This window comes from Acanthopagrus latus, chromosome 9, assembly GCF_904848185.1.
Source record: "Acanthopagrus latus isolate v.2019 chromosome 9, fAcaLat1.1, whole genome shotgun sequence".
In the NCBI taxonomy this organism is placed as follows: Eukaryota; Metazoa; Chordata; class Actinopteri; order Spariformes; family Sparidae; genus Acanthopagrus; species Acanthopagrus latus.
In genome coordinates, this window is record NC_051047.1 from 26,619,980 (window position 1) to 26,633,730 (window position 13,751).

Below are 13,751 nucleotides of genomic sequence, written 5' to 3' on the forward strand. Positions count from 1 at the left end.
CCATCGTTTGAATAGTATCTGAGTTGCTATCAATCAGATTCTGGTTCTCTTGCATGACCCGCCTACTCTACCCACGATTGGTTGCCTCTATCGGCTGCATTCTCTCAAACTGTGAACTCATCGTGCAGCTCTGGTTGTCTGCTTTTCTTGCGGTTCTGACACGATGTTTTATAAGCTTGTAGTCTCCCCAGTAAACACGCCGACCTCTTCAGGCTCGTTCCCGGCCTGAAGAGGTCGGCGTGTTTACTGACTCTAGTTTTGGCGGCGCAGACGGGCCGGGTGTCCGCTGGTCCGCTAACAAACCCAGAGACGCTGCAGACTTTACAGCCAAAGATGTTGGTTTGTTTACCGGGGAGACTACAGCTCACAGGCTGCTGCATCAGCTGTGACGTTTGTTTATCAAACTTCACCAAAAGAAATCGCAAACAACCACTGAACACAGCTGGGAAATATCATGCTAGCTCACTCATTCTTGTCTCAATTCTCTTTAATTCACTCGCCATTTGTTGAACAATCTGATTGTGACACATTATGGAACTGAGGATGTCATGATGCAAGGATTTAAAACTTTGACACAATACTAGAATAAAAGAAAAAAACAATAAAAAGGAAATACATGATAATAAGCAATATTAATATCTGTGCAGCCTTTTATGGCATCAGTACTTTCAACACTATCAAAGGTAGATAAAGTGTCATTTTAAACACGTGATGTCACACATGAGTATCCAAACGTCTGACAACATCAAATGCAGCCATGATTTTATTGGACCCATCTGGACACAGTGTGACACGTAATGAACCTGAAAAACTGCTGTAGGGGTCTGTGAAGGCAGGAACATTTGAGCCTTAAGTTCTGACCTATTAAAACCACAGCATTAAAAAGTAATTAGCATAGCAACAGGCAGACCTTGAATAGCTGCATGCCTTGCATATTTATTATTAGGACCATGCATAGGGTTCAGTTATGCAGTGAACTCACAGCTTGGATCTGCCTCAGAAGAGTTAAAGTAGGTCTGCCCGAAAAATCGAATTTTCATCACCATCGCAATATGAACATGTGCGATAAACACATCACACAAGACTGCCTGACACGCAATGAATCAGAAAAAATCTTTCTGTTTACATGCGCCATGCAGGCACCTCAACATTTAGCCTATCAGACGGAGCCCTGGATACAACAGCCAATCAGAGGAAGCCCCAGCTAGCCGTTAGCTACCCTGACATAATCAGTCGGCATCAGTTTGGTGGTGGTTGTCAGGTTATGATGGCTGAGGGAGGAGAGAGAAGCCATGAAGATGTGGTCGATGAAGACCTGGTGGTGAAAACAAACAGCACCTCTGCTACATGGACTTATTTTGGATTCAGGAGAGACGACGTGTTACAAACACAGGTACGGTGTAAAACAGGCCGAGCACGACCAACATCCATCACCAGCTGCATCACAACTATAAAGACCTACACCAACACCTCAAAACTAACGTTAGCCATCATTAACTGTGTGGTTAATAATATGCAAACTTCAATATTTGTTTATTTATCGCAAGTTATATCGTCATCACAATATTGAACAGTGTTAACACACATCGCAGATTTTAAGTTAAGTGAAGTTAAAGCAAATTAAAAGCAGCTACATCTGTAAGAATGATCATCTCACCGATGTGGTACAGCCCGATCCAGTCGGTAGCGTCCACTTCCTCCTTGATGTCCCAGGATATGACGAGGTTCTGGCCGCGGTTCAGCGTGTACTCCAGAGTGGACGCCGTCAGCGACGACCGGCTCTGTGAGGTCACCAGGTCTGTGTCGCTGTTGGCCCGCGGAAGCCCGATCGGGCTGCTGACGACTGAGACGGTATCGACGGCAGCGCCGCCTCTTTCCGCCAGGGTGCGCAGGTTCTCCGGGCTGAGGGTGTGCCGGAGGTGGGGGCTGCGCCTTCGTGGAGCTGAAAGGTGTTCCCGACCCCCAACGGCGAGGTTGGGTGGGTTGTGTGAGCGCGTCCGGGGCGGGAGGACCGCTGTGGCGAGGGAAGGACGCATGGTGGACGATCGGTGAGGAGACAACTAACAGCTGATGAGAAGGAACCTCTTAAAGATCAGGACGGTCGTCGAACTGATGACGCATCTTATGGTTTCATCCCTGTTGAGTCAACTTTAATCCTCGTGCTTGAACAGTGAGAGTTGGTTCGCCTCAGGAATAACGTGCCGAGGCTCCCGTTACAGTCCTGCATCGTATCAGAGCTCTTGAAGTAGAAGATCCAACAACAGTCACGATATCTGCAGCTCTCGTTTCACGCGGTCCGGCGGAAAAGGAAACCTAAAGATTGCAGAAAGAAGAGAGAGAAAACAGTAAGCCACAAAACTGCTGCCGCACAACAAAAGCAATGATTGCACGCCGAGAGTCGCAATCAACAAATGACTGAGCAGGCATTAGTCACCGGGGGGGTTGTTTGCTGTCAAAGAACCTGTCACCAACACAAATAACCCGGCGGCAGCGTTTCACTCCATCCTCTCGGCTCCGACAAGCCTTCTAATGACGGAGGAAACGGATGAGAGCCGAGCGCGACTCCTTTTATCTTTATTCGAGTTATATTTATTAGTTCGCGGTGTCGGATCGGTGAGGAGTAAACACAACATTTACTTCTTTGAATGATTAATGAAACACTTAACGAGAGCTTATATGTTCCTCCTGGTGGTACAAACAGACCTTCCGAGCAGAGTGAAATCATCTAATTTGAAATCCATTATCTCTACGTGACCAGTGGAAAAAAAAAAAAAGAAATCTTTAAATCACCCTCACACACACACACACACACACACACACACACACACAAACACACACACACACACTCTGCACTGTGTTTCTATGGTTTCTGTCAGTATCGGCTGCCTCTGTACAAACACAGAGGAGACAGGCAGCTGTATCTGCCTCACAGGAAGCTCTTCAATCAGCACATGCCAGTTTAGGAAACAGTCTGGAGAGTGCAGGCTGAGTCTCCACCAGAGCCATTTTGTTTTTAAAGGAAGGACGACATGTGACTCCAGAATCTCGCCGAAGGCAGCTGGTTTTTTAGACGAGCCTCTCCTTTTTCTTTTTTTTTTTTCCTTTCTCCCCCTCCGACGGTGAATAGCTTTGGTAATATTCAGCTAATATGCGCCTGGTGCAGTCACTGGAAAACCATGTGGGCTGCAGTCTGAGCTAAGCCCCTGATATCTTTGGCATTTTAAGTGAGTGTACGTCTCAAAAGCTGAGCGGTTCACTGATGCTTCCTCTGCAGGTCTCAGCGTGCGGTCTGCACTGTACGCATCGCCGTATTTAATAAAAACATTTGGCTCGTGAAGTTAATAGCCTTTTAAAATGAGAGAAACTGAAAACCCCCACGAGTGAGACGTCACTCCAGAGTCACTCAACGCTTTGGAGAAACACTCTGATTTGCTTTCTTGCTGAGAGATCAATACCTCTCTGATACCAGCAGGGTCAATATCACACTAACACAGACAGACAGCTAGTTAGTGTAACACTGCAGCATTTTGTTTAATCTGTAATCATTTGCAGGAACTTCTCGTCAACTTGAGCCATGTTTTTAATCTCTCCTTTATATCTGTTTACATTATCTTCTCCATTAAAAGTATATTAATAATAGCCGAATTAGCTCTTATCAGTTCTTAATATACCCATGGATGCACAGATAACTATCACGACATGACTTTGATGGTGATTAAAACTTAAAAATGTGACAATTCTCAGGCAAGTTCTGCAGATCTGCAGAGCGTCTTCCTTCTTTGACTTCTCAGCAGATTTGGATTTGATCTGATCTGATTCGGAGCTGCTTACCGACGGGAGGAGAGCTCAGATATCTTTTTTTAACTTCAGGGAGTAAAAAGTGGATTTATCCTCACTCCTGTTTATCAGACTGACTGCAGCAGCGATCATCTTTACTTCATGAATGCAGTGTTACAGAGAGGAGAGGTGGAAAAAGAAGAGAGGGAAGCAGAGTCTCTGGCCACAGCCGAGGTCATTTTTAAAGTTACTTTTAGTTTCGTTTGCTGACTTCTCTTTCCTGAAAGTTACAGCAACAGGCGACCAAACTGAACACGACGTGATGTTGAGTTGACTTGTGGATTTCTCTGGTTTGAGAATCGTTGGAAACATTTGGGATCATGTAAGTACACAAGTCAACAACGGAGACGTATAAACGTAGACTTTGGTCGTCATCTCTGTTCTGCACTTTGTTAATTTGCTTTCCTTGGCTGCACATGTTTACAACTTTCTCTGCGTCGTCCATTAAAGTGACAAAAACTGCGAGATCCTGCTGTCGTGGTTCAGTTACATCAAACCGCTCTTCTTTTCTCTACGGGCTGATTTGCGATCGTTCGTCAGGCAGAGAGCGAACAGGCTGATTGTGTGCGATATAAATTTATTTATTTATTTTTTTTAAAAGGGTGATTCGCATGCAGTAACTTACATGAAACACGTTGTCTAATTTACTGTATATACGACCGCCGAAGCTTCACAATCAATTTCACTTTGCATTTTGAACTGACTGCACAGAAATGAACCTCTGAGCTGATGTATGTGGATCGGCCGTGTTTCCAAATAACCCCCGCCGGGGCCTGATATTGAAATAAGATCTGCTGCATTTGACATGGGGAAAGCCTGGACGCTCCTGAGTCGACAAGATTACCAGAGCGAGGCCCCATCACACACACACACACACACACACGTACATGCATGCATGCACGGCATACAGGGATTTATGACAGAATAAAACCTTCATCACAGATGCAGGAATACGTAAATCCTGCTCACGTGTGCCTGATACTCTGTCATGGAGCAGCAGCAGCAGCAGTGGGGAGGGGCAGCGTCCACAAACAAGCAGAAGAAGAAACAAAAATAAGTGTATATGTAACTGCTGAGTTGTTATGTAAGTGTTCCTGTGGTCCAAGCAAGCGTCCACCCCCCTCCTCCTCCTCCTCCTCCTCCTCCTCCTCCCTCCCCATCATGTTCGCCAGGCATTGTCTAACCCTGATGTGGAGTGGGAGACGGCGGAGGGGATGAAGCGTCTGTCTAAACCAGCTCCAACACAGCAAGCACACACCATAACATGACCTCGGGAGAGGGCACCCAACAATCTGGACTCTCTCAAGTGTTTTGTTTTTTTTCTCCTTCCTCCTCTAAAAAGACTGCATTTCCCTTCATAATCCCGACTCCACCGCCGCCGCTCTGCCTCCGCTCTGACCTGCTGAGGGGATTACTGATTGATTCCCTCAGGAAGTGGTCACAGATAAACAAGGTGTTATACGAGAACACCCAAAAATGAAACTCTCAGGGAGGATGTTAAATTTGACTCCTGTCATTCGAGCGCCGTTCTGTCATGAGGCACCAAATACTCTGTACTCTGCACCGCTGTGAGGTGAATACTAAAGAGAGGCACATCTGCAGCAGAGGATCTGATGGAGCGGCTGAACGTGCTCGATTGTTGCTGTAACAAAGCTTTTCTTCTCCCTGGAAGAGGAGGGCAGAGAGGACTTCCAGGTGCAACCATGCCTTTCTGTGTGTCAGGCGTGTTGTTGTGAAGGCAGAAAGTGTCGTGACTGACACGTCCTGTCACACACCGCCGACCAAGATATGTCAACACATAAAAAAAATGTTGATTCATGTCACTTTCAGGGACGTTACAAAGGCGTACCTTCAATTCCTGGAGATCCTAACCCGAACCTTAAAAGGTCCTACTTGGAAGCAAAGTAGATTTTTGATCTTTTCACACAGAGATCCTGTAACGCCGCCTTGGTTTGTTCACACTGAACTAAGCAGCCAAAAGAGGCGGTGCTGTACACATCATAATGTGGAGTTCCACCTGTGAATCTCTGTAAATGTGTCAGCCGACTGTCCATTATCACATGGAGCTCATTATAAAGAGTCGTGATTGAGATTCTGACCCAACATGCATCGTGGAAAGTGACAAAGAGACGTTTTTCGCTGTACATTTCGTCACATAATCACCATCAGTAAGTAGCAGACGCTGTCTGGCTCTCAGTCGCTGTTAACTTGAGCCTCAGTCGGAGGGTTTTTGTTCTATATAAGCTGCCAGAGACAGTAAATACACAACAACATAATAGTGGACGGCAACAAAGATACTGTGAGTTAAAGATCAGGTGCGAGAATCCTGTCTTGAAAAGGAAAGTGTGAATGAAGCTTCTGATATTTTGGGGTGGCGACCGTCCCAAAGCGTCAGTATTTAACGAGTTGGTAACTTCCTCTGTACTCACGTGTTCACAACGTTTCCTCAGGTTCTCAATCCGAATATCCTCCCCTCCTCTAACCTCTCGTCCAAATACAGTATATAAATATTTGTGATGTTCCTTTATGCGATGAGAAGATTCTCGTCCTTCTTCGGGTGAGTTAACGCTTCAAAAATCCTCTTGGATCAGCTGGAGAACGCAAAAAAAAAATAAAAAATGCATCGTCACAGAGCTGAAGGTGCATCGCTCGTTTTTAGTCTCAACCCTTTTTGTTTGTACTGTGGAGATGCTGTGACGTCAGTACAGGGATTCCTCCTCCTCCTCCTCCTCCTCCTCCTCCTCCCATCATCCTTTTCTCTCATCCCCTTCCCTTGTGTGAGTGTGTGTGTGTGTGTGTGTGTGTGTGTGTGTGTGTGTGTGTCAGTGTGTGTGTGTCAGTGTCAGCACCGGCACCCCTTTGTGCCCCCGTGGAGGTGACTGCTGCACTTTACAGCCTGACAGAACGGGCACCTTGGGGAGCTGGCACACACACAAAGACTAACACACACACACACACACACACACACACACACACACACACACACACACACACACTGGCACTGAGGTCTTACCGCGTGCCTCACCGACACATAAAGTTAAGAACAAAAAACACACAACCAGCACAAAGAAGCATTAAAGACTCACTCTCTCTGTCTCCTCCACCGGCTCCGTCCTCGCTGAGCACCAGCAGCGTTCAGGACGGAGCGTGAAGGCTGAGATCTCCGCCTGACGACGACTCACTGCAGCGTCGTGAGTCATTCGGAGGGAACACAGGCCAACAGGGCTGCAGCCACAGCGTTTCCCACTTTACCAAGAAAGAGCGCTCGGGGTATTTCTCCAAACACATCGCCCTGGGTGTACATGTCTGGGATGAGTCACTGCTCGGGAGGTATCCCCCAATGACGGGCCTCGCCGAGTCCAAAATGGCATTTACGCTGGAAGACTTGATTGATATCAGCCTCTCTGCGTTTGGAGCGCTGACCTTTTCTATAAACAGGAGTGTGGGTGCTGTGTATGGATTCATAACAGGCATAAAAACTGCACACAGACACGAACTAAAGCACACAAGACGGACTCTTCTGTCTCCTCGGTCGTATCTGGAGCAGCGACTGAGCGGTCAGTCATTATAAATTTAGATTGTGCAGCGAGCGCACGTCGTACAAACCCACACTCTGGTATATTAAGCTCAAACGGAGACCGCAAAGTTTCTAAAAATAGCAAATATACCAGGATGAATTTTGGGGAGGAAAATGTAAATCAATGGATGGATTCAAACTTTCTCCCAAAACTGACACTGAACAGCAGGAGTCTGAGAATCAGCCCGCTGTTATTGGACTGTGAAAAACTAATCAGGGGTCCTAAATGTTTTAAATGAAAAAAGTCTGCGCTGAGATCTACATCACAAGTATTTAAAGGTGCAATATGTAAGAATTTGTCACATTTAATAATCAGAATGAATTGCAGGCAGCATTTCACCAGAGTTAGCGCTAAATGCTGCTAACAGTAGCCACCGTTAGCTAGTCAGCTCAGGTCGTACTGGAGCTGGAGGTCCGGACTGTTGAGCACCAGGTGACGTCAGCACGGGTTCACTTTTGGACCAGGACCAGCCGGGATTAGCTGGTTAGTATGCTAACTCCAGCAGACATCTCTTCAACGAGATGCTTCAAATCAGTTTTGTATCTTAGAGTCAGTAGGATTTTGTCCCAGCTGTTCCTGAACGCACCACAGAGACAGTTGATTGTTGAGTTTCACTCCCAGGACGTCAATAAAGCGTCTGGAGCAGCAACAAAGAGAAAAAATAAGATAACCCAGACAGCAGATACTGACTGAGTTTTCTTTTTTGGAGTTGAACTGTTCCTGAAAGAATCATCAGTCATAACTGGAGCAGCGGCTGAGCGGTCGGCCATTATAAATTTAGATTGTGGAGCGAGCACACATCGAGCAAACCCACACTCGAGAGGAGAGCGCAAAGTTTCTTAAAATAGGCTGAAAAAAATTGGGGGAATGTAAATCAAATAAAGCACAAAATATCTGGTATATGTTCATTTTCTACAACACCCAGATAAACGACACGCAGCAGAGAGTCAGACTGTCTGACTGTGAGGAACGAAACGATTCCGCCAACCTTAAAACGACCTGAGGGGACGCCCGGGTGATGGAGGGGTTAATGACGGATTAATAATAACGACCTCTGCACGAAGCAGCCGGTGACATCACTGCTCCCTCTGTCCTGTTTTAACTCCTGACTCATTGGCTGATTCAGTTTCTAATAAACGCTTCGCAGCCCGTAAAGTCAGAGAGACCTCTGAAAGTCACCTGAGCCAACACGGCTCCTGAGCTGATAATTAGACGTGTTCTCACATCGTTACAGTGAAATTACAGTCTAGGAAGAGAAGTGCTTCACTCACACTACACAGCTCTGTCGAGTGCACAGTGAATGTTGATGAATTACTTACATTTTAAAATATTTATATGCGGAAGGAGTTTCTTCATTTCAGTATTATAAAACTAATACTTTATGATATGTTACTTTAAGGAATATGAATGTTTCTAATTGAACAAAAGAGGTTTTTTAAAGGACACATTCTGCTCCTCTTTAGGTTCATAGTTTCATTTCGGGTTATAATCGAACAAGTTTACATGATTTAATGCTTAAAAAATGTATTTTTCTCGCCCTATTTTAGCGCCTGTCTCTTTAAGGCCCCGCCCCCTCCTCCTGAAGTCCCAGCCTTCTCTGGTTGGTCAGCTCGCACACACCTGAGCCAGCACCGCTAACAACAACCGAGCAGCTCTGCTAGATCAACTCTCACATGGATGATGCAAATGTGATGCAGTGTGATGTCACAAAGTCACAGAATTAAAGCCCCTCCCCCCCAGTCAGGTTTTCATCCAGACTACCGACTACACTAGCATGGATTAGCGATAGCTCCGATATTAGCATGAAGCAGCAGCATGAATACTGACAGCTGTCAGTCAAACAGAAGTTCTTGTTGTGTGTTGAGAAGCTGCAGAATTTGTAACGTGCCGCAGATTTACAACTTTTTCTGATGAGCTTCCCTCTCTGCTCCAGTCGCTAACACCTTAGCTACCTGTCCTGTCTCTTAAAGGAGCAGCGCTGCTTTTGTAAACTCCATGATTCTGCTGCGTTTACACGTCATTATTCCACTTTAGCGACCAAAAAATTTGCCAAACAGTGTGGCTCAGGAAAGGACACCAAATATGAAATATCACAAAAATACCAGAAGACGCTGGAGGGCAGCTTTAAAGGTAGGACTCCTGACGATGTGTTCAGGAGCAGGGATTTCTGTGGGAGAGGGGAGCTGCTGTCGACCTTTTCAAGAGCTCTCACATGCACAAGACCATTAATAACACACTGAAGGAAAGGAAACAGATAAAAGGTATGAAATGTCTCTTTTAAAGGTGCAAACAGAGAAGAATTATGATATTTTTGGGGGCAGATCTTACTGGGAATTGATTACTGGTGTTATTAAACACACCTGCAGTTACTCTGACCAGTCAAAATGTCAAGGCTGTCACTCCCACACGTGTTTTTAGGCGTGAGTTATGATAACGATCAGCTGTCCTGCTCTAAGAGGTGAAACTACTGTAGGAGGTATCAGGTAAACTACATAAAAACACCTGTGTGAGACGCAGGACCTTCAAAAAGTCTTAATAATTATCGAGACCTGTTAATTCCTGAGCAGTCAAACACATAAACGTCCTCTGAAGTCACCGTCAGGTCGACCGGAGGACGTCTTGCTCTGTCCGGAGACACTGTGATGGATTCTCACAGCGACCCTTCACTCCGCTCTAATCCTGCACTCTGATCACCGCTGAGTCCGAGACGAGCTGGAGACGGCAGCTCATTCACGTCCAGGCGTTCAGGCGGCTGCGTGTGTGTCCAGAGTGGAAACTGTAGTTTTATGTATGTGACGGTGGAGTCAAAGAGTGAGTTTCTGTTGCAAGCATTAAAACAAAATAACTAAAATAATCATGAAATGTGAAGAAATGATGACATCCGTATGTTTCTGCAGGGATAGCTCCTGAACTTAGCATGCTAACCAGCTAGCCCAGGTTCTGATCCAATAGCTCCTGCGCTAGCTAACGCTCCAAAGCACCCGGTCCAAACTTCTACTGCTTCTAAAACAAGCTCCTATAGAAATGTTTGTAGACGATGAGCTTCACCTGACTTTTCATCAGCATGAGGGGGACGAGAAGAAGAATACATTTACATTTTTGGGTGAACTGTTCCTTTAATTCAAGATCTGACAAATACAGCTGCAGCTACGAGACTTTAAACTGATGAGCCGATCAAACTGTCTGTATAATCGATAAATCGTCAAACTCTTTTGCAGGTTTCAGCTTCTGAAATGTGAAGATTTGTGACCGTAAGTGAAGATTATTTGTGTTTCTGACTGTCAGTTGGACAAAAGGAGCAACTTGCAGACGTCACTTTGGGTTCTGGGATCATTTTTCACAGTTTTCTGGTAATTTATAGACGTAACGGTTAATCGATAAAACATGAACATCAATCGCATGCAAAGCCACTGAGCACAGAAGGAGAATATCTGGGATTCCCTGATTTCTTCACCTGTATTCACTCATTTTTGGGTGAACGACTCCAAACAAGCAGATCTGATGAGTTGATCGAACTGTCTTTATAATCGATTGATCGTTTCAGTCGTTTTTCAATTAAGGTATTAAACTGTTTTTCATGTTCCAGCTTCTTAAATGTGAAGATTTGTGACAGTGAGTTAAGATAATTTGGGTTTCTGACTGTTGTTTGGACAGAACAGCAACCTGAAGAGTCTCTTTGGGCTCTGGGAGCATTTTTCACAATTTTCTTGCATCTTATATCGTGAAAATCGATCACTGATCACAGGAGGAGAAGATTTAAACCCTCCAGTCCTGCAGAATCTGCTCCACCTGAACTCATCATCACATATCAAGTCACAGCTACAGAACCGGGCTGTCAGAACCAAACAGCCTCCGGCTGTGTCGAATTCTGTCAAGTGAGGAAATCTGTTTGGATTTTCTGATGATCTGCACGAACAAGAGTCCAACTGAACCCTCGTTCTGCTGGTTCTGCTGGTTCTGCTGGTGTAAAGTCGGTCTCGGGTGACACGTTTTCTGTTCGGGGATCATATTTTTGAGAAAGCTCTGCACAAAAAAACTACAGAAAAGAAGAAGAAGAAGAAGAAGAAGAAGAAGAAGTGGCCGGTCTGAGATCAGCTGCAGGACGCTGTGAGCTCGCGCTGAGGTGAGTGTAAACACGGGAGGCCGTGCACGCGGGCCCGGGACGTGAAGGTAACCCCCTGCTCGCATCCCGTCCGCCACATCACGTTACATAACAGTTCGTCTCCAACTTTAATCATCCCGAGTCCACCTGCCGAGGCCGCGCACGTGAGCGAGCAGGCCACACGCGCCGCACCGCGCAGGTGTCAGCGCGCGCTATTGGATTACTGTGGGAATTCCCTACGTCATTTTATTTCTATGCGTCCCTTTTTTTTTTCCCTCCCTCCCTCCGCAGCCACAAGACGCGCGCATGAAAATCGATCAATCACAAACACACAGTGCAGAAAACAGCGACAGAAGCTCAACACGACCCGCAGGACCCGCAGGACCCGCAGGACCCGCAGCTGCTGCTGCTGCGGCGCTTCAGTGACAGATTCTTCCAGCATCATCATCATCTTCATCATCATCATCATCATCATCATGAGCGCACCTCTGGCAGGTCCAGGCGCTGCGCTCTGCTTACCTTTGGCGCAGAGGTGGAGACGGTGACAGCGCTGCCTCCTGCTCCCAGTCCCGGTCCCGCTCCCGGTCCTGATCCTGATCCTGATCCGGGGGTATATCACGCTTTAGGTCGTTATCCCTGCAGTCCAAATGAGGAGAGACGGGCGGGGTGCCGCGCTGCTGCTCCCCCCTCCTCCTCCTCCTCCTCCTCCTCCTCCTCCTCCCTCCCTCCCTCTCAGATCCACAGCCAGGGCAGATCTGGGCTCGGAGTCACGTACCGAGACGGTTTCCCTCTGCAGAGCGGCACCTCGGCCCTCCTTCGGCAGCAGCGTCCAGAGGTGTGTGCGCAGAGACTCCTCCACCAGCAGCAGCACCAGCAGCACCTCCTTCCTCTCCTCCTTCCTCTCCTGCACTGCTGCTGCTGCTTCAGGCGTGCAGCTCACACTGACATCCTGATTTCTGCCTCTCCTGCATCGCAATGCGCTGCAGTCAGAGCCGACGTCCTCCCACCAGCAGCACACCGGCAGGCAGATGCACAAAATGTGAGCGTGCAGAGCGCTGCAAGAAAAAAAAAAGAGAAGAAGAAGAAGAAGAAGGATGGAGGAGGAGGATGGCGTAATGTTTGGTGATGTGCAGAGGAGAGACTCTCCTGTGCTGGAGGGGTTTAACCAGAGAGACACTGAGGAGGCTGAGATGATCACACACACACACACACACACACACACACACACACACACACACACACACACACACACACACACACACACACACACTGCTGCATATTAATGTGGGAAACAGTGGGCGGTGACACAAGAGAGAGTCAACCTGTAGAACCACCGCACAGATACTCTGACCTGTAATCTGCACTGGAGCTGCAGCGATCAGTCGACTAATCGATCGATCGATTGGAGGGAAATTAATCATCTCAGGTGGTTTTCAAGCAGCAAATGTCAAGATATCTTAAAGGAACAGTTCACCTAAAAAATATGAACTCAGTCATTCATTCAGAAGATGGAGACTTGTTTGAAAACTACATGTTGATTATTGACTAAATTAATCAATAATCATTAGTTGTATTGCCTCATGTGTGAAGGTGATCGTTTTATAAAGGAAACATGGGATCAATATGATACATTAAAGGAACAGTGCACCCAAAAATAAAAGATTCAGTCATTCTCTCCTCACATTCATCCAGAGACTCTTCATTTACTCTCATAAATGTCAAAGAAAAGCAGAATATCGTCACATTTAAGGAAACTTTAACCTCCAAAATCCACATTTTCATTATCTCCTCCCCTCATGTTGATGTTAAAGTCAGCTGAAGTTCCCACGAAACGTTTCTGGGGCTTCACAGTAAAACAGCGCTGCAGCGTTCTGCTCAACACCTGAAGTACCTGGACACTAACCCCACTGAAATAAATCAAACGTGAATAAATCAACTCGTTTGGCATAATCAAAGATTCCACAACCGTCACGATCACAAATCAGTTTGTAAAGACTTTATTTAGACTCTTCAGCATCTTCACGGTTGCTGCTGAGCTCAAGATGCTGACGTAGATGTAAATAAAGAAAATAATGTAAAACACTATAATATAATTGGCTTCATATAGCAGCTAAAATTAACATTTTTTGCCCTACAAAAGCTGTAAATAACATATTTTAATATCAACGTAGGATTTAAAGGCTTCCAGAGACGCGGATGATGAACCAGACGAGCTGTGTGCAGCTGTTATATTA

At 46.2% G+C, this 13,751-nt stretch overlaps 1 protein-coding gene across 5 annotated transcripts in view; it reads right to left on the reverse strand.

Moving 5' to 3' along the window:
* hecw2a (HECT, C2 and WW domain containing E3 ubiquitin protein ligase 2a) overlaps positions 1 to 12,645 on the reverse strand; it is a 40,452-nt gene extending 27,807 nt beyond the window's left edge. The window contains exons 1-2 of one of the 5 annotated variants that reach the window (XM_037110459.1): positions 12,037 to 12,645; positions 1,658 to 2,313 (exon numbers count right to left, since the gene is read on the reverse strand). In XM_037110459.1, coding sequence (XP_036966354.1) covers positions 1,658 to 2,036 — 379 coding nt within the window. In that variant the 5' untranslated portion in view covers positions 2,037 to 2,313; positions 12,037 to 12,645. Of the gene's footprint in view, positions 1 to 1,657; positions 2,314 to 6,266; positions 6,404 to 6,923; positions 7,033 to 12,036 lie in introns of those variants that run through there. The other 4 variants (XM_037110455.1, XM_037110458.1, XM_037110457.1 and 1 more) reach the window with 4 other exon arrangements.
* Between the last annotated feature and the right edge of the window lie 1,106 nt (positions 12,646 to 13,751).